Genomic DNA, 20257 nt, shown 5'->3' on the forward strand with positions numbered 1-20257 from the left:
AGGGCGGGGAGAGCCCAATGATGAGAGAGAATCATTGATCGACTGAAAGAGGTTTTATTTTGAACTGAAGACTCACAGTTTGAACTGAATTTTAGAGAACTTTTATTCTCTTAATGCCTCAATAGAAAAAGAGCTCTCATAGTTCTGAGATCTCAATCTTTGATATCTGAGGGACTTGGTAAAAACACAGCTCCCTGGGGTAGGAGTAGGTGGTTTGTAAATGCTTAAAATTCTGGAAAACAACCTGAGATAATGTTTAGGAACAGTTTTCTTCAGAACAATTCAAGAGTTATATTAGATGAGTTTATTGACTTTTAATAATGCTTATTATATGCATCATTTTATTCTAATTATAAAGGCAAAAATAATGTTTGAAGAAACTAACAAAAAGAAAATGGATAAACTCTTAGAAGTGGGATTGCTGAGTCCGATTTGTATATTCTTTATTGCCACTGTTCATTCATAAAGATATTATTTCAGTTAGTTTATTGATCATCATTAATTATTATCTGAACTAGAAGCCTGGGGTGGGGAGGGGCCCATGGGCAGTTGGCCGGCCCCAACCCCTGGTCGAACTCCTGGTTGAAGGGACAATTTACATATTAGCCTTTTATTATATAGGATGATTCTCCATATCCTTAGCAGTATTGGACACTATCTCGTAAAAGTTTGCAAATCAGATTGTTGATTAAAGATTTTTAATTTTTTCATCAACATTGGATTGTGCTTGCTTTTGCATTATTGCCTTTATTTTTGTTGATCTAGTTAATGTTGAATTCTAAGTAATTGGAGGTGGGGCAGCAGCTCATAGTGGTCCTCCCATTCTTCTCAGTTCTCTTTACTGTTTCTTTCTTCCCTTTTCCATTATGATCAAGATTGTACTTCCTTTCTAATGAGTGGTTCCTAACCTTTGTTCTACTTTAATACTTGAATCAATTAAATTGACTCTCATTTGGGGTTATTGTCTCTGGGGGCATTATAATCTGCAAAGTGTCATTGGGATTTATTTTCTACACTAGTAAATCCCCCTGTATGGAAAATAAGAATAACAATTTTCAGCCCAGCTGGAGTGGCTCAGTTGGCTGAGCATCATCATTGTGCACAAAGGGATGGCCGATTCACGGTACATACCTGGGTTGCAGATTCGATTCCTGGTTGGGTACATAAGGAGGGCTGATCAATGTTTCTCTCTCTCCCATTCCCCCTCTATGTCTCTGTCTCTGTCTCTCTTCCCCCCTCCCTCTCTCCTTCCCTCCCTCTCCCTCTACTCCTCCCCCCTCCCTCTCTCTAAGAATGACCTCAAGTGAAGATTTAAAAAAAAGAAACAATAACAGATCTTAATCCATTCAAAAATAAAATGTGTACATGTTAACAGTTTAAAAAACAATCAGCACTTATCTTGCATTTTCTAATATTAGAATATTAACTTGGGTTTTATGTTGTAAGTGTAAAGTGTTAGCATTTTTAGATATTTAAAGTACATTTATAAAGAATGTATGGGTTGTTACAGTGTAATTACGTTATACTTCGGTTACTATTTTGCATTGAGAGTATTACCTTTATATTTCCAAATGACTTTTTTAGGTTTATAATATCTAAAAAGTGAAGTTTTTGTTTGTTTCTTAAAATTGTTCACTAGAATTATAAGCTAAATTGAAGATCTCACTTGATGAGTCAACTTATGAAAAATAGCATATGAAAATTATGCATGTACTTGAATTTGTTATCTTAGAGTGGCATACTTTGGCCATTGACTAAAACTGGAATGCCTACTATTTGCTAAATAAGTTAATTAAATCTTTGTGATTCAGGCAGAAAAGCAAGTAGAAACCGAGGAGGCAGGAGTAGTGACAACAGCAACAGCATCTGCTAATCTAAAAGTGAGTCCTAAAAGAGGACGACCTGCAGGTAGGATTATAATGTTTAAAACTGGCTTATGGTTAATGTTACAGATATTTTAAGTGTTGTGCCTCAGATACTTTGGAATAGTTGGATAGGCAACTGGTTATGTATAATGTACAAGTTTTAAAGGAGTTCAACTTAGTTTCTGCTCTATGTAATGAAATATTTAAATTTGAGATAATTGCTTGGGACTTTCTGTTTTATCCCTCTTGTATTTTCCCCTAAAAGTGGCAAATGAGGCAGTGGTGAGGTTTAAATTACATGAATGATGGGCTCATTTTACCTCTTAACTTTAGAGAGCATAAGCTTTGCAAATAGAGTCATGATGAAAGCAAGAGAAACAGCATTTGAACAGTTATTAACATTTTTAACTAGAGGCCCGGTGCACGAAATTCATGCATGGGCGTGGGAGGTGTTTGTCCCTCAGCCCAGCCTGCACCCTCTCCAATCTGGGATCCCTCTCACAATCCAGGACTGCTGGCTCCCAACCAATCGCCTGCCTGCCTCATTGCCCCTAACTGCTTCTGCCTGCCAGCCTGATCGACACCTAACTGCCCTCCCCTGCCAGCCCGATTGCCCCTAACTGCCCTTCCCTGCCAGCCTGGTCAACCCTTACTGCCCTCCCCTGCCAACCTGGTTGCCCCTAACTGTCCTCCCCTGCAGGCCTGGTCATCCCCAACTGCCCTCCCCTGCTGGCCCGGTCACCCCTAACTGCCCTCCCTTGTCAGCCTGGTCGCCCCTAACTGTCCTCCCTTGCCAGCCTGGTCCCCCCCAACTGCCCTCCGCTGCCAGCCTGGTCACCCCTAACTGCCCTCCCCTGCTGGCCATCTTGTGTGCACATGTGGGTGGCCATCTTGTGTGTTGGAGTGATGGTTAATTTGCATATTACCTTTTTATTATATAGGATTATTGCATTATTTGTTTAGAGCCTTTACAGTATGTTGCTATCATCAGCATTGAAATTGGATTACAAATTTTCAGTTGTGAATATACATATACACACAATATTATAATATGTATATGAATATTAGATATAAGTGCAACTCATAATTTTGTCATACTTTGTTAAAACAACAGTGAAGGATGTTCTTTTAAGCCCTCTCAGCCATACTAAGGGCAGATTTAAAATTACTGTGTTATTCTATCTCTTCAAATTTTCAGCTGTTGCTCCTTTGATTTGTTAGAGGGATATTATCTTTACAACTTAAAATAATAGTATCTCTAATAAACAACTAAGTAATACTCCTTTAACAGGAATGAGCAAAAGTAGGTTTGCAGTTGTTTGTATGGTTATGATTATTATAACTTCATTAACTCAAAAGAATGTCACAGTACACTTCATTACAATCCATAAGTGCTAATATTGCCAGCCTTCATTATTCTTGAAGTCTACCTATCCTCAAGCACAGAGTTCTTCATTGCCATCAATAAACCTACTTTTGCCCACTCCTGTATATCATTTATAATCTTTATATGTGAGATTTACATTTCAAAGGAAAGCTGGTAGTTACTGAATTTTTTTTTTCCTGTGAATGTTAGCTACAGAAGTCAAGATCCCAAAACCAAGAGGCAGACCCAAAATGGTAAAACAGACCTGTCCTTCAGAGAGTGACATGTAAGTTCATTTTTAGTGTATAAATAGTTATCCAATGTTAGACATCTGACTTTAAATAAGCATAAATCTCTTTGCCTTTTTACTAGTTTTATTGTATAGGATATTTGTTATTCTATTTTTCTAAAAATTATGAGGAAAACTGCTCTTGTTTTTTATTACATTAAGTTAAAATTGATATAATAGAAAATGCAGGGTAAAATCTATAATAGGGAATTTGGGCAAGATAGTATGTTTAAGGAAATTTTAGGCAGTGTTCTTGGAGCAATTTCCACAAATCTTTTTTATCTCTTTCAGATAGCTTACTTAAAAATAATGTTACTTAGCCCAGCCGGTGTGGCTCAGTGGTTGAGCACTGACCCATAAACCAGGTGGTCACAGTCCAATTCCCAGTTAGGGCACATGCCCAGGTTGTGGGCTCTATACCCAGTGTGGGGCATGCAGGCGGCAGCAGATCAATGATTGTGTCATCATTGATGTTTCTATATCTCTCTCCCTCTCCCTTCCTAAGAATGAAAAAAAAAAAAAGTGGCATAGAATTGCAACATAGTTTTAACTATTGCAGTGAAATTAAGTTAGGTACATATGCAGATGAGTTTGTTTTTGTTTTAAAACATACAACATAGCCCTAGCTGGTTTGGCTCAGTGGCTAGAGCATCGGCCTTTGGACTGAAGGTTCCCGGGTTCAATTCCAGCCAAGGGCATATGCCCAGGTTGTGGGCTCAAACCCAGTAGGGGGTGTGCAAGAGGCAGCCAATCAATGATTCTCTCTCATCATTGATGTTTCTATCTCTCTTCTTTCCCTTCCTCTCTGAATCAATAAAAATATTTTAAAAATAATAAAAATCAAATGTTTTTTTTTTTTTTAAAAAAAACATACCACGTAAATCTCATTCATCCTGATCCTTAGATGAGTCATGACACCAGACACAAAATCTAGCTTTTCATGATCAACAGAAGGCTTTGCCCTGGATACTTAGGAACTGAAAACACAAGTTATCTGCTCTCCGCTCCCATTTAGACACCCATGTAGATCTGCGATAGGGAACCAAAATAAATATTCCCATTTGGAAAGGAGAGGTTTAAGAGGTGCACAGCATTGTTCATAAGAAATCTGAAATTATGCTCGGAACATACTGGGAGATCTCCCTTGATAAGACCCTGATAAGGTTCCCCTGAGAGTATCCTAGTCCATTTTTCTCCATGGCTTTTGGCTGATTCCTCTGAGAGTTCGGTGCTTTTCATTATCATCCTGAGTTGCATGTGAAAAGTTCATTGGCGAATGTTATCCTCCTTATCAGTTGAGCAGTTCTTTCAGACTATGGTAAGTTAGGGGCCCACAGTTCCTTTTTAGATCTCCATTACTTTTGATGTAGGCTGCTGTTAGTTTTGGTAATAATACTGTATTGTTAGTATGTGTTGCATTCCAGACAGCTTTGTGTGGTCTCACTGTAGCTCTCAGCTGCCCACTTGTAGTTCGCTGCCCCAATCTCAGAGGGAAGGTGGGGGTAGGTGGGAAGATATCAACCAAAGAACTTGTATGCATCTATAATAATCTAAAATAATAAAAGCATAATACACTAATTAAACTGAACATCCTTCCAGATGAAGCCAGTGGCCAGAGGGAAGCCTGGGTCCCTGCTGGCAGCTGGAGGGAAGCCTGGGTCCTGGGTGCCAGAGGGAAGCCGGTGCCGGCAGCCGGGAGAAGGAAGGCCCACCCTTGCACGAATTTCGTGCATCAGGACTCTAGTATGTGCACAATATCTATGGACACAGACAATAGGGTGGTGAAGGCAGGGGGCAGGTGTGCGCTAGAAGGTGTCAATGGGGAAAAAAGGGGACGTATGTAATACTTTCAACAATAAAGGCATATTCCCCAACAGGGAACCAACCAGTAACCTCCTGTTTCATGGATCGGCACTCAACCACTGAGCCACACTGGCCAAGCATGCTTATCTTTTTATACTTAATTACAGGCACTTTGAGTTGGTTTTCCTGAGAACATACCCCTTGGTTTCTTTACCCCATTTGCCCATCTGAAGGAGCAAGGTACCAAATTTGAATTCTTAAGCAAAGGCTGGTAGCTTACCCTTGATTGGATCTTTGATCCAGTCTTTGAATTTGAAAATATTTTACAGGATAGAGGCAACTTTCAACATTGAAATGCATGAAATTTTTGTGTTGGTTTTGTTTTCGTATTATTTTTTTGAACTCATTTCTTTCTTAAAGTACCCTGTTTATCTTGGTAATAGCCAACTCGAGATCCCAGCATTCTATCTTGAAACCTCTTCTTTACTGAAAGTCACAAGTTCACCGAATATATTTTCTTGTGAGTTCTCACATGTGACAGTTTTGTCCATCCTATATAATAAGAGAGGAATATGCTAATTATCTGTTACACCCTGAGGTGTAATGACCAGGTCACGGATTTGTAGGAGGGTGGGGCAGCGAACTACAAGTGGGCAGCTGAGAGCTACAGGAGGGGGCAGGGCAGCAAGCTATGAAGGGTTGGGAAGGGGGCAGTGGGCAGAGAGCTACAGCAGGGTGGCAATGACCTACTGGCGCACAGAATCGTGTGCTGGGCTACTATTTGTATAATAATAGTTTAGTTTTCCATCCTCAAAGCCAGATAGGTCACATATTTTATGTTTGGGTTGCTGGTATCACTTTCTTTATACTAACAGCTTTTTGCTGAGGTGATGGACAACTCCAAAAAGCAGTATCTTGCTATATTTATTTATTTATTTATTTAAATATATTTTATTGATTTTTTACAGAGAGGAAGGGAGAGGGAGAGAGAGTTAGAAACATCAATGAGAGAGAAACATCAATCAGCTGCCTCCTGCACACTCCCCACTGGGGATGTGCCCGCAACCAAGGTACATGCCCTTGACCGGAATCGAACCTGGGACCCTTGAGTCCACAGGCCGACGCTCTATCCACTGAGCCAAACCAGCCAGGGCGCTATATTTATTTTTAATTCACTCTATATGTAGGGTGGGATTGGCAGTAGCCACTCTCGGCTGTAGATCTGAAAACAAACTCAGTGGAATGCACAGCTAAACTGTATAGGTTCTTTTGAAACTTCCGCTCTCCACCATGGGAACAGCATGTATCTGTCAGTGACAGCTTCTCTGCAGTGGGTCCTGAAATGACAAGACAGTGGAATAAGCCCAGAAGAAATGAAGCCATCTCATAATGCTCATGTAAATTAAGAAATATTTGTTATAAGCCACTGAGATATTTTGGGTGTGTTTGCAGTAGGCTTTGCTAATTTATACATTAAAAGACTAAAGAAATTTACAAATACAAATTTCCTATTGTAACGAACTATTAAAAAGGAAAGTTGTCACTGGGGAAGCCTGTTTTTCATGGAAGGTGGTAAGGAGGACCATTGGGAAAATTATTTTTTAGCAAGCAGTGATCATGACATTTTTATAATTCTCTGCTTTGATACTATTCATTAAACCTTGAAATTATCTATTTCTTGTGGTTTTATGATATACTTTCTAATCTTTTTTTTTCTTTAAAAACAGCTGTGTGGTATTCCACTGTGTATTATAATTCTTAAGATCCATCCCATTTATAGATTTTTCTTCCCCTCCCCGCCCCTCCCTTTCTTGGTCAATCCTCACCTGAGGATCTTTTTCCACTAATTTTTGGGGAAAGGGGTGGAGGGAGAGAAGAGAGAGAGAGAAACTTCGATGTGAGAGGGACACGTCAGTTGCTTGCCTTCCATATGCATTCCGACCAACCAGGGTTTGAATCTGCAACCAAGGTATGTGCTCTTAACCAGAAATTGAACCAACGTTCTAACCATTTAGCACACTGGCCAAGGCTATATGTACATCTTTTTAAATACACTATCTTCTATTTTGTACATGTACAAATACATTGGTAAGAATAAATTGCTAGAAGCAGATGTGTTGGGACAAAGGTTATTTGTATTTTTAATATCTGCTTCCATCCATAGGGTGGGTAACATTTTTGGGGAAGCAAGTGGTCAGTAGCTAATAGCCATGAAAATGCTTTTTACATTATACTCTATTCCTATCTCAATTAAATTGATTATGATAAAAATATTCACATTTGTGGAAATATTAAAGAAAGTTAATTTTATTTCATGCTTTTTCTTCCATCGGTTAAAAGTAAAGGAAGAAATCCATTTGTTATTTGAAAATAAGCATACTTAATGATAGTGATGTCACAAAAATTTCTAGAGATAGAGTAATTTTTTTTCTTTTCCAATTGAATAATCTCTTGAGGGTTCAAGGAAACAAGTCTGGTAGGAGGTTTTTGGGCAAATTATTGACTTTTTGCACCATCATATTCTCATTTGTCAAATGGAATGGGTTGGACTAACTTTCAACCCATTCCATTCCAGCTTTCTTATGAGTTATCACATGTGAGAGTTTCACCTTTCTATAATAATAAATCTATAATAATAAAAGCATAATATGCTAATTAGACCCTACGTCCGCAGCAGCGGGGGCCAAGGCAGAGGTGGCAGAGGCCCCTGGCTGCTGCCGCAGCAGTGGGGACCAGAGCCCCTTGTACGAATTTCGTGCATCGGGCCTCTAGTTGTATAATAATATATTAGAGTTCAGTTTACCAGCCTTAAAGCCAGGTCACATAGGTCCCTTCCAGCTTTCAAATTCATTGATATAATTGTGTAATGTGAAAATTTCAGTAGAATTCCTTAAACAGTAAAAAAGGTTTGTCTTAAAACAGCTCATCCAAACTTCAAGTTGTATTTCTTTGTACTTTAGTTGAATACACACACACACACACACAATAAAGTTATGTGGTTAGCATCATTTGATTCTTCTAGACCCTGTTATAACATACTCAGTTTTATCTGCTGTACTTGTTAGCATAAATACCATCCAATGGTATGTTAGGATTAGTGAGCAATTTCAGTAGGTTGACTTGTTTTAGTTAAGTCTGAAATCCAGTGCTTATGGGAATGCTGAAGTTCTCTAGGGATAGGAAGTAGGGAATCTATTGCTGTTGATACTACACTTAATTGGTCATGTAGTTTATAAGTTGGGAGCCTTTTACCTTGTAAAGACTTTAATTCTAAAATTACAATATTTGATCATATGCAGTTCCCATGCAATTGTATTTTTCCCAGTGTTTCTACTTTTTAAACATTTCTTATAAATATGTAGAATATAAGTTCAAAAGGTTCAAGGACTCTTCCCATCTTGCACATTGCTATATCCACAGAGTCAAGAAAATGGCACTTTGTCAAGTAAGATAATGAGTCCCATTATACAAAAGATGTAAAAAAAAAAGGGGGGGGGGTGAGAATCACTTTCCTGTTAGCCCAATGCCACTATAGTTTTTGAATCTTGTAATTTATATTAAAAGGATGCTCTTCTCCTTTTGCGACTGGATGATGGACTTTCAATTATATTTTACTTAAAAATATTTTAAATAAAAATAAATTATAGCTTATTTTTTAAAAACACTTATTTGGCTGACTGAGAGTTTAATTGAATGATAAGTATTAATTATACATCAAAGTTCATTTTCCATTGTTGCATTCTCTAAAATAGGGTAACTGAAGAAGACAAAAGTAAGAAAAAGGGGCAAGAGGAAAAACAACCTAAAAAGCAGCTTAAAAAGGATGAAGAGGGCCAGAAGGAAGAAGATAAGCCAAGAAAAGAGCCAGACAAAAAAGAGGGGAAGAAGGAACTTGAGTCTAAAAGGAAAAATTTAGCTAAAACGGGGGTTACGTCAACCTCTGATTCTGAAGAGGAAGGAGATGATCAAGAAGGTGAAAAGGTAGAATGTTTTAAATATCAAATATTTGTTTTTAGTTTGATAAGTAGTTCTTTTTTAAAAAAATATATATTTTATTGATTTTTTACAGAGAGGAAGGGAGAGGGATAGAGAGCTAGAAACATCGATGAGAGAGAAATATCGATCAGCTGCCTCCTGCACACTCCCTACTGGGGATGAGCCCGCAACCAAGGTACATGCCCTTGACCGGGATTGAACCTGGGATCCTTGAGTCCACAGGCCGCTGCTCTATCCACTGAGCCAAACCGGTTAGGGCTGATAAGTAGTTCTTATTGAACCTCGGTATCTTTGAGAAAGTCTATAAATGTGATTACAAGTTAAACTGAATTTCTTTACCTTTCTGAATAAACTTGAGTTAGCTATGTTTAAAAGCATATTTTAAACTTGACTGTGCATTCTAAATTTATCTTACCTCTTCAAAATTATATGATACTAAGTGTTAATCAGTGTTACTTTATTTGGGTGCCTAGTTGCTTAGGAATTTTGTTTAAGCTATGCGTCTTTTTCTTTGTATAGCCTTGGAGATCTGTAGACCCAGGTTATATAGATCTTTTGTTTATTTTTATATGATTGACAGTTTAAAAGCCAAAAATTTCAAATTGGATAGATTGAGTAGTGTAGTTGTCACTAAACCAGTAAGGTACTGACATACTTCACTTTAAGCTAAGGTCATCACTCCTATAGCAGTGCAGAAAATAGATTTTAGTTCCCAGAATCATAAAGGAAGAGTTAAAGTTAGCAAAAACATGTATAATTCTAAGAAGAGCTAAATCCATCCTAATTCTCAAAACAGAAGAGAAAAGGTGGAAGAAACTTTCAGACTGCTCATAGGAGGAATATGCTGAAAGGCCAACATGAGAAAGAAGCAGCAGATAGAAAACGCAAGCAAGAGGAACAAATGGAAACTGAGCAGTAAGTATTTTCTTGTTCTAAATTTTGACTTCTTTCTAAAGCTAGCATGACATTTTCAACAAGGAGATCTTTTCCAGACCTTAAGAAGCCTTTTAAAGTGACTTTTCCCATGTGATAGGAAAAAATCTTTAGTATATAATGATAATTCTGTTTTAGGCTCCCTTCTTTTCTAAGTAAGAGGATGAAATTTACTGAGGGTAATTACCCTTTGTATTTTTAATTTAAAGTGCAGATAAGATTTTACTGTTAGTGGCTCTGTAGAAAGTGTCTGCATCCTCTACTGTTTATTTGTATAATGTTAAATACAGAAAGAATGGAATGAAAGAAATATCCTCATTGTCATACCACCAGCAGGCCACCCTCAAAAGACCAGCAAAAATAACAAAAGCACAGTTGGAAACCCAAAAGCCAGTAAATCTAAAGGCAGACAGGGTTTGCATTAGATGTGTATAATATAAATCTAGTTCAAACCTGATTTCTCTTAAAGTTCTCATACTTGAAGATACTGTATACTTAACATAGGGAATTTTCCCCTTTAATTTTATTCTACAAAATAATTTGATTGGAAGGAAAATGGCAATGGCAATGATAATTAGGCTTCATGTGTTACATTTGTTTTCCGAATTACCTTTAGACTGTCACTTCTGAGTTCTTTCTTTGAAAAAATATTTCGCTGGCATTATTCTAAACTTTTTTTAGTAAGGTGATTTTAAAAACATGCTCAAGGTCACTAAGAGACTTAATGATAAGCATTAATTCTTTAGAGTACTCTTAAATTTGTGCTTTTTCTTCATATATTTGTAAGCCAAAAGTCTTTCTTTACAAGTGTAGCATTTGACCATCTGCTTTCTTAGTTTGGAGGATATATAAGCGGTTTCAGCTGCTTGAGGGAGTAATAAAAACTCATCTAAAGCTCAGAAATGGTACTCCCTTTTATCTGTTAGACTAGACTTTGACCATTTCTGTGACTAGTAGTTATTTTTTCTTCCTGTCCTTTTCAATCCTTTCACTGAAAAGTTGTTGCATTGTTTGTTTTAACTTTATTGTGCTCTCCAAATTAAGATATAAAATTAGCCATTGCTTAGTAAAAAATATAGCCCAATCCTTCCTTAATAATACAACGTTATCTTTGTGTTTCAGTTTCTTTTTTAATGTCCTCCGAATGTAACTTTCTTAAATTCTAATATTTGTGTTTTCTTTCCTTCTCCTGTTATTACAAAACTTTGTACTTGGACAGTTTTGCTCTGTAAAGCATTTCAGATGCAGCTTGTGTGAAATGCATTATGCAAAATAAAGTTTATTGTATTGTATTCCCAGCCAAACAACATGTAATCTACAGTAATAAAACATATATCTCATTTTGGGCTCAAAGCATTAATCCAGTTACTGAAAAGAAAATACAAGTGGAGCAAACAAGAGATGAAGATCTTGAGACAGACTCATTGGACTGAATTTCCCCTTCCCCCCCTTTGATGGAAGAATGTTCCAGATTCTAAATTGAGGACTTCATTAATGGCATTAATACTGTGTTACGATTGTTAAATTTTCTGTAAGGTACACACTACATACTAAGGTTGGCAAAAAGTTTTTTCCAAGCTTAAAATGAAGCTTTGTGTGTGAAAATTAGAATAAGCTGAAAACATGGTGGTTGTACATTATTTCATTTAGAAAATATAAACTTTAATTTTGTTTTGAAGTTAGGTGTTAAACTGGAATAGTTATCATACCCCAGATAATGGGGCAGTTGTGCCCTTCCCTTGACATTCCTTTGTTGTTTAATTCTTTAGAATCTTAATTGTTTTTTTAATCGAGAAATTAAACATAGCCTTGTTAAGAACAAAAATGAAACTGTAACCAAAATTTTAAAATAAAGTTTTTTTTAAAAAAACACACCCTGATTTTTAGATATTTTTTGTTCTTGTCTATTCGAATGTTTATAAGGCTCAAACTCCAAGCCAAGGTACTAGAAATTAATAATTCATTTTAAGTGGTTATTTACAATAGCATAGTACCTTTTCATTTGTGAAATGGTATGTAAATGTTAGTGAATATCATCTAAGCTTGACATATTGGCAAAAACATTTTTATAAAACAATATTATCTTTTAAACAGCCTATTTAATGTGGAAATGAACTTCAAACCCTTGAAATTAACCTTCGGAGATATGGGAACAATTAAACCAGTCTTATATAATATGTTACTTTTTAAAGTAAGTGTGATGTGGAATTTATGAAACAATTATAAGCATTCTCTTCTCACTATGGGCCTGTCAGTTGGCCCTGATACTGGTCTTGCAACAATATACAATTTACTGTTGGGAAAAAATTTCACCATGGCAACTATTGAAATTTTATTTGCGATGCCAATGAAACATTAGATTGTTAGATTATTTTTAGCATGTTTTTACAAGTTCTGCTTATATTTATAGCAATTAATACTATGGCATTGCAGAGTTCTAAGAATCGGTTACTTGTGATCTAGGCTATTGACTTATTTAAAAAAAAAAGATTTTAACTTTACATAAGGGATTGTGAACATTTGATAGTCACAAAGTTCCAATGTTTTCAAATATTTGTGTTAACATTTGATAGGCAGACTAAAGATGAAGGAAAGAAGCCAGAAGTTAAGAAAGTGGAGAAGAAGCGAGGTTAGTTATTTCACTTTCTAAGATGATTTAAGTTATACATAGAAAGGAAATCAAAATTTTCTTATGTGTAGGTTTTAAAATATGTCATTTCATGTTCTTAAATCCTACAAATAAATTTTAAGTCCCTAATGGATTCTATATACCTTGCCTTGTATTATAAGTATATAATCAGGTGAACTTGCTAAGGAGTCATTTATTTTCATGCTTATTATATGATTAAGTCAAATTTTTGTAACATTGCCAAAAGCTAGATACTTTCCCATTTTTTGACAAATCTGGTTTCAGATAGAAATTGTGTTTTTCCTTAAACGTGTAAGGTGAAGCAGATGTTTAAAAATTAAGAGTCTATTGGGTACGGACTGCTTATTTTACAAATATGAAACTAGATGGTGAGTTTTCCCTTATATAATGAATGTTGCTTTCCTAAACCAAATACTAAGAACAGCAGATAACTTCTTAGTGATGCAGGAAGATTAAGAACATTCTAAAAATTCACCAAATCTTTCCATTATACTTTGCTTGTTATACAGAAATACTGGTTTTGGAAAAACTATTTACTGTTTCACATTTTAATTTATAGAAACATCAATGGATTCTCGACTTCAAAGGATACATGCTGAAATAAAAAATTCACTCAAAATTGATAATCTTGTAAGTGTTTACCTCATTTAAAATGCAGTACTGCTTTTATAGCTTCATATTTTCTCACATAGTTTTATAAATATGGATAAATTTAAGATAAAAGGGACTATCACTGGTTATTTTATACTGCCTTGTTATTTGAAATTTTAAAAGTAATATTTAAAAATAGGTCATAAAGGTTGTGGTAATTAACAGTTATAAAATTACTATTTTATAAAGGATGTGGACAGATGTATTGAGGCCTTGGATGAACTAGCTTCACTTCAGGTCACAATGCAACAAGCTCAGAAACACACCGAGATGATTACAACACTGAAAAAAGTAAGTGATCTTAAGTCATGCCGATTTTTAAATTTCCTCAAAACCACTTCATTAAAAAGTAACATTTAAAATCAATTGGGAAGATAATTATGAATGTATTTTGTTTTCTCAGATACGACGATTCAAAGTGAGTCAGATTATCATGGAAAAATCTACCATGTTGTATAACAAGTTTAAGAACATGTTTTTGGTTGGTGAAGGAGATTCAGTAATCACACAGGTGCTGAATAAATCTCTTGCCGAACAAAGACAGCATGAGGAAGCAAATAAAACCAAAGATCAAGGGAAGAAAGGGCCAAACAAAAAGCTAGAAAAGGAACAAACAGGTATGTATGTGGTAAATTCTTTGTTGGGACTGCTTTTAAGAAAATGGCTTTGATATATGTCATTAATACCTTATCTACATTAAATTACAAAAAGGTCTCTTCTGCATATAGCAGAATTTAGTAATATACTTAACCTTAGCTTCTGATTTTTCTTTTCAAGGTTAAATTAAATTAGTAGTAAATACTAGTGTTTACTATTAGAGTTGACTCTTGAACAATGTGGGCATGAGGGGTGCCAACCCCCTTTGCAGTAAGAAATCCACATAGAACTTTTGACTCTCCCCAAAACTTAACTACTAATAGCCTACTGTTGACTGGAAGCCTTAATGGTAACAGTCAACTAAAACATGATTTGTATATGTATTAAAGACTATATTCTTAAAGTAAGCTTGAGAAAAGAAATTGGTATGAAAACATAAAGAGAAAATATATTTACAGTATTCATTGAAATACTACAGTTCGAACCCATGTTGTTCAAAGATCAACACTATTAGTAGTAGTTATTCTCTTAATTGAAATTAGGAAAAATTTCTTACCTACACAAAAGTAAAGAGAAATGAACTTTCTATGTCCCTCTATCACCAACTTGAGCAGTTATACAACAGTAAGTGACCATTTCTATCGTATAGCCCCATCAAGTTTTTCTGTGACATCCCTGAAGTTTATTTCAAAGCAAATTCTGGATAATACCATTTGAACCATAAATATTTTAGGATGTTATCTGGGATAGAGTCTTAAAACAGAATCAGTACCTGAAATTCCATGTTATTGAAAGGCATAGCAGCAGCTGCTTAATGTAGAAAACAACATTCAGAAGAAGTTGGATTTTTGTGGTCATTTATTAGGGAATCTATATAGGTATTCTTAGTTGTTAAGTTTACATGGAAGCCCTTACTGTTTACTTAGTAATAGGGCACAAAATCATGTTAGGAAGTACTATTTTTGACATTTTTTTGTTCTAAATTATCAGTAATGATGTATGAGAACTTATTGGGTTTTTTTTCTCTGAGAAATATAATGAATCATAATGCTCCAAAGAGCTGTACTACCTACCCTCTTGCTGATAACAGTGACAAATGGAATAATCAAACTAATGATATACCTCCTGTTCCTGTGACTGTGCAGCAACCCTGCTTCTTACTGTGTGCCTCGGCTCTACCCTAAGGATTACAAATAAAACATATTAAGTATAAGACATTTCAGGGCCATGTTTTATTTTTTACTTTGATCTTTTGAGGATATCTAAAGTATTAGAAGCTCTAACAGTCTTTTTTTTCATTGGACTCTTTCTAAAGGTTCAAAGACTCTAAATGGAGGATCTGATGCTCAAGACAGTAATCAACCACAACACAATGGAGATAGCAATGAAGAAAGCAAAGATGAGACCAGCAGTAAGAAAAAGTGAGGACATGTTTTAATGGGTTGTAATGTGTTTGCTTTTTATATCACATCACATTGTTCCAAGGTTGTTTGTAGAAGTGATTATATTTTGATCAGTTCCTGTATTCAGTAAACAAGATGCAAATCAAAAAGGCAAAATCATAAAAAATCTTTATTTCCCACTAATTTGCCACTGTATTCAAGGGCATAGCTAGGCAGGAATCCAGTTTTTAAAAAATAACTATTCTTTCTTGGACTAAGTTAACTAAATACACCTTTAATAATTGACTTAGGTTCATACTTTCTTGAATTGTGACAGGAGAGAAAAAATTAGATCTAGAGTCTCAGGATATTTTGTATTATGATACCCACTCTAGATATGGAGCCATAGTTACCATGTTCATGGTTTGTACCACTGTGTATTAAGACAAGGAATCAAGCATCCCTTCTGATTCTGAAATTCAGGGAAATCCTGTCTGTGTGTAACATCCCATCTTTTCAATAAAGATGGTAATATGTTGGTATCACAGGCATATGGCATTTTCATGTTCTCTAAAGAGAATTCATTTTAAAGTAGGAAATGATGGAAAGGGCCTGATGCTTCCCTGAGGTACAGTGCTTGATCTGCATATTATTGGGAAGATAGAACATGGTAAATAAAAGTTTCAACCAAAAATAGTAACTCTAAATCTTTGGTGATTTAAAAAAAATCCCCTAATCCCAGTTGTCACACCTTTTTCCCCCCACTTTTCTTTAGGCCATCCAGTGAAGAGAGAGAGACTGAAATATCTCTGAAGGATTCTGCGCTAGATAACTAGGTTGACATACCTGGAATATAAAGAACATTTGAGAAGTTTGTAATGGTTTTCATTAGAAATATTTAGACTGCTGAAAGTTTTAAATTTTTATAAACATAGGTTTTGATGTTTAAAACTTGTTTTAGGGAGGAAATCCCTTTATCTTTGTTTAAAAGTAATTAAACATTGCTTAATTGTACTTGTGCAGTATTAACAGCTCCATTATATAGTAAATTGTGAGGGAAAAGTCATTTAGGAAATTTTGAGCTGCTTTTTAAGACATTGGTTGTAGCATATTTTCAATTAGTGTATGTATGTTAATGTGTAATTGATAGTAGAAAAAAATTACATTTTTAAAACTGCTACTTGTATAAAACTTCCTCTTTTCCCCAATACTGTGGGTTTTGTGCATAGTTTTTACAAACTTGGATTTACCAGACTGTCTTTTCACTGTTTGTGGTTTTTGTAGGTTACACATTTTTATGGTAGATAAAATGTTAGTTCTATATAATTACTCCCTGCTATCTAAAATTAAAATCAGTCTACATTGTGCTATATTATCTGCTGCTTTGTAACAATGTGTGGTCTGTATGCCTTTTTGTATGAAAACTACATTACCAACTGACATTGAACTAACAATTCCACAAGGTACAAAACTCATGTTAACTTTAGAAGGTAATTTAATACTGTGGCTGGGAATTTCGCAGTCGCATGACTTTCCTGCACAGAGCAGAATGGCTGTATATAGGAATGAATCTGGCTCTAGGCTTCAGCCATCTAATAAGATCCTTTACATGGACTGTATAGCTGAAACTGAAAATTAAATAAGTTTATTTTTGAGACATTTCTGAATTTTTTTTAAAAAATCACCCATTACAGTCACTGAGGAATATTTTTTTAATTGGGAAACAATCCATGATGCTTATACAGTAAATGATATATAAGGAAACTAACCTATTTGAAAATGGCCATATCAAAAGGAATCTTTTTTATTTCTAGATCATACATGTGACAGGACTGTAAAAATTGGAAATATTCGTTGCTTTGAGGCAGCAGACAAAGGAGTGGCGTTTGGCTTTTATTATAGTCTGAACATTCACTTACATGGAATAAATCAGGGTGAACCAAGTAACCCAAAAGACTTAAGGCTAACTTTTAACAGTATTTCTAAGATCATTTGATGAGGTCAGTTGGTGGTTTTTAGTAGCTAATCATACTTCTGTTTTGAAACTATGAATATGGAGAAAAGGCTTTTAATGCTTAAGTGTTTGCATGTGGCATACATTGTATGTTTTGACTGCTCAGATAATTTCGTTTTCATCGATTGGATGAAAAGTTAAATTATTTCAGTAGTTTGAATTTTAATTTTGAGAGGTCTTAAAATGGAAGCTAGGACTCTGTTTTGAGGGAACTTTTGCTATTTTATTTGTTTGATCCTTAGCACAATTAAAATTTGGACAGATTATTCTAGTAAAGCCATAAGTGTTAACATGTAAACTTCTTTTGATTAAAGAATTTTTTTTATCAAACTGTACTAGTAAATTACTTCTTTGCTATGTACAAAAATGTGTTGAAATTCTGGATTGGCTTCCAAGGGAGTAATTTCTTGGTGTCATCACAGATACCGTGTTGTTTGGAGAGACAGGGAAACTAATAAGCTCAAATTGTCAAAAATAAAGGTAATGTTATTTTTGGTTCACCCTCCCTTTTTCTTCTGTGACCCAGCAGGTCTTCATAGCTTACCAAGAGTATGTTCAACTTATAACACTCTAACCAGTCTTAATCCTCATTTAAAGAAATTTCTGTCAACGATTCACGAAATCTCAGAACTCTTAAGAAAAAGTCATACAAGTAATTACCAAGAACTTTCAGGAGCATTTGCTTAATTTAAATTGTGCACTTGGTCAAAATTCCACAACTGGACTAGTCACTTGAAAGATACTTTAAATGAGAGCTAGGACTGCTCCCTTAACCCCCCACCCCACATTTTTGGTATGTTTTTGTAAAGCATTTTAACAGAGTAAATTAGGCTTGACTCAGCAGAATCAATTGTTGGTTTTCTCACATGCTTTGGAAAACTTTCAGAAGTACCATCTGAATCAGAGAACCTAAATCAGACTTTATCTGTGTAAACAGCTTGACTGGAATACCTTCAGCCTTATAACTGCTGTTATGTCATGTGGTTTCAAGTAATAGGATAATAAAATGGACCATAGTGTACTCACACACTTACCTGGTTGAAGATGCCAGGTCAAGATGAGGTGGCCTATAGACAAGCAGAAGCTTCTACAGGGCTTTGAAGGCTTCAATAACAATTTTGTCCCACTGGACTGGCCAGAGAAAGGGTGATCTATTGGAAATAGCAAATCCATAATTACACCTTAAGAAAAGAACCTACTGTATAGGCAGAAATGTGTTCAGATTTGTGCTGCGTATAACCTTAAGAGAGGATAAGACATTGTGATGTGATTGGAATAAATGTCAAATTATTCTTAACCCTTTGCACTCGCTTGCTTTTTTTCTCGATTCCTTTATTCTAATGCTAACCGTGTCGAGTCAAACTCGACATCCGAGTGCAAAAGGTTAAAGGGTACTGAAGCCTGAAAAAGATGTTTAAGGAAATAGGCATTGCTTTTATAGACAGTGATTTTGTGCATGACTATATCCATTATTATATCAAAATCTAATTCATTTCTAAATGCAGAGGATGTTAATTCAAGTTCACAACATTTTCACATTTGTTTTCTTCATTAGATAGAATAAGTAACTTTAGTCATGTTGTATTTAACACTGAAATTTGCAGCTATAAAATCCCTGACAGAAGGTATGTGTTATGCCTGTGTGAAAGTTGGGAGATCTGTTTAACTGATATATAATACATTGACAAATTCTGGGAGTAACCTGGTTGGATTAGCCTTTTAGATTTTACCAGGAAATGAGAGCAGATATCTAAGCCTTTGTAACATTGGTGAAAAAAATTAAACTTAAGAAGCAGGATAATATTCTAAGTAAGTGATAAAACAAGAATTTCAGTAATAGTATTATTTTAACTAATAATCTTCTTTATCTGCTAAAATAAACTGATTGGCACCAGAAATTATCAATGCTTCTGATAATTTCTGGAATTTTGGTTTTGAGAATATGAAGTGGTGAAAATGAGTTTAAAAAATACATACTAATGTAAAACCTAAAAGGAACACAATTTAACAATAAATTCATTTTTACTTGTGTAACTCTGAGGAATTGGTTAAATCTGGTTTTCCAGCAGAATTTTAAATCAGTACAATTTAGCATCGTTGGAAACATGAAAAGTAAAATTTTAGGCAATGGCTTATTGGGACCAACTGCTCACTTATTTATATTGATTCTCTGGTGTACTGACTGAAATCAGTGAATAAGAACACCGCTAGACATACTAGAAACAGGTGTTGTGGTCTTGACAATAGACTTACCGTATTTTCCGGCGTATAAGACTGGGCGTATAGAAGATTTTCCTGGGTTAAAAAGTCGTCTTATATGCAGGAAAATACGGTAACTGGATATGTTGCATTTAAGTCCATAAAACATTTTACTGCCAATCTTTAAAACATAGGCTTAGAGGCTTCATCGGTTTTTTATTTCTATGGTAAATGTCTGTTCTTACCCATCAAGGGAGTGTGGAATTCAGTTGAATTTATAAATATAACCTAGAAGGAAAGTAAACTTTTAAATAACATTTTAATTTCCCACCAAAAAAACAACACAGGTTTCCAGAAAACATTTCAAAATAGGAGCTACAATTTTCCCTGATAATCTAGACCTTGGAATTTATCATAGTTCCTCTTTGGCCCAGAATGAGAGAAGAGAATAAATAGAATTATCATAGGGAGCCAAAAGAATGAAAACCTGAGCAGAAAAAAATGCTAGTGTT

At 35.2% G+C, this 20257-nt stretch overlaps 1 protein-coding gene across 5 annotated transcripts in view; it reads left to right on the top strand.

The window, feature by feature from the left end:
* PSIP1 (PC4 and SRSF1 interacting protein 1) overlaps nt 1–20257 on the top strand; it is a 46798-nt gene that overhangs the window by 25409 nt on the left and 1132 nt on the right. The window contains exons 7-16 of one of the 5 annotated variants that reach the window (XM_008145025.3): nt 1812–1908; nt 3442–3517; nt 9076–9304; nt 10116–10234; nt 12826–12881; nt 13462–13532; nt 13743–13844; nt 13957–14170; nt 15466–15571; nt 16308–18046. In XM_008145025.3, the coding sequence (XP_008143247.1) occupies nt 1812–1908; nt 3442–3517; nt 9076–9304; nt 10116–10234; nt 12826–12881; nt 13462–13532; nt 13743–13844; nt 13957–14170; nt 15466–15571; nt 16308–16368 (1131 nt within the window). In that variant the 3' untranslated portion in view covers nt 16369–18046. Of the gene's footprint in view, nt 1–1811; nt 1909–3441; nt 3518–9075; nt 9305–10115; nt 10235–11471; nt 12125–12825; nt 12882–13461; nt 13533–13742; nt 13845–13956; nt 14171–15465; nt 15572–16307; nt 18047–20257 lie in introns of those variants that run through there. The other 4 variants (XM_054727669.1, XM_028150704.2, XM_008145026.3 and 1 more) reach the window with 4 other exon arrangements.

The sequence above is a fragment of the Eptesicus fuscus genome, chromosome 15, assembly GCF_027574615.1.
Source record: "Eptesicus fuscus isolate TK198812 chromosome 15, DD_ASM_mEF_20220401, whole genome shotgun sequence".
NCBI classification, from domain to species: domain Eukaryota; kingdom Metazoa; phylum Chordata; class Mammalia; order Chiroptera; family Vespertilionidae; genus Eptesicus; species Eptesicus fuscus.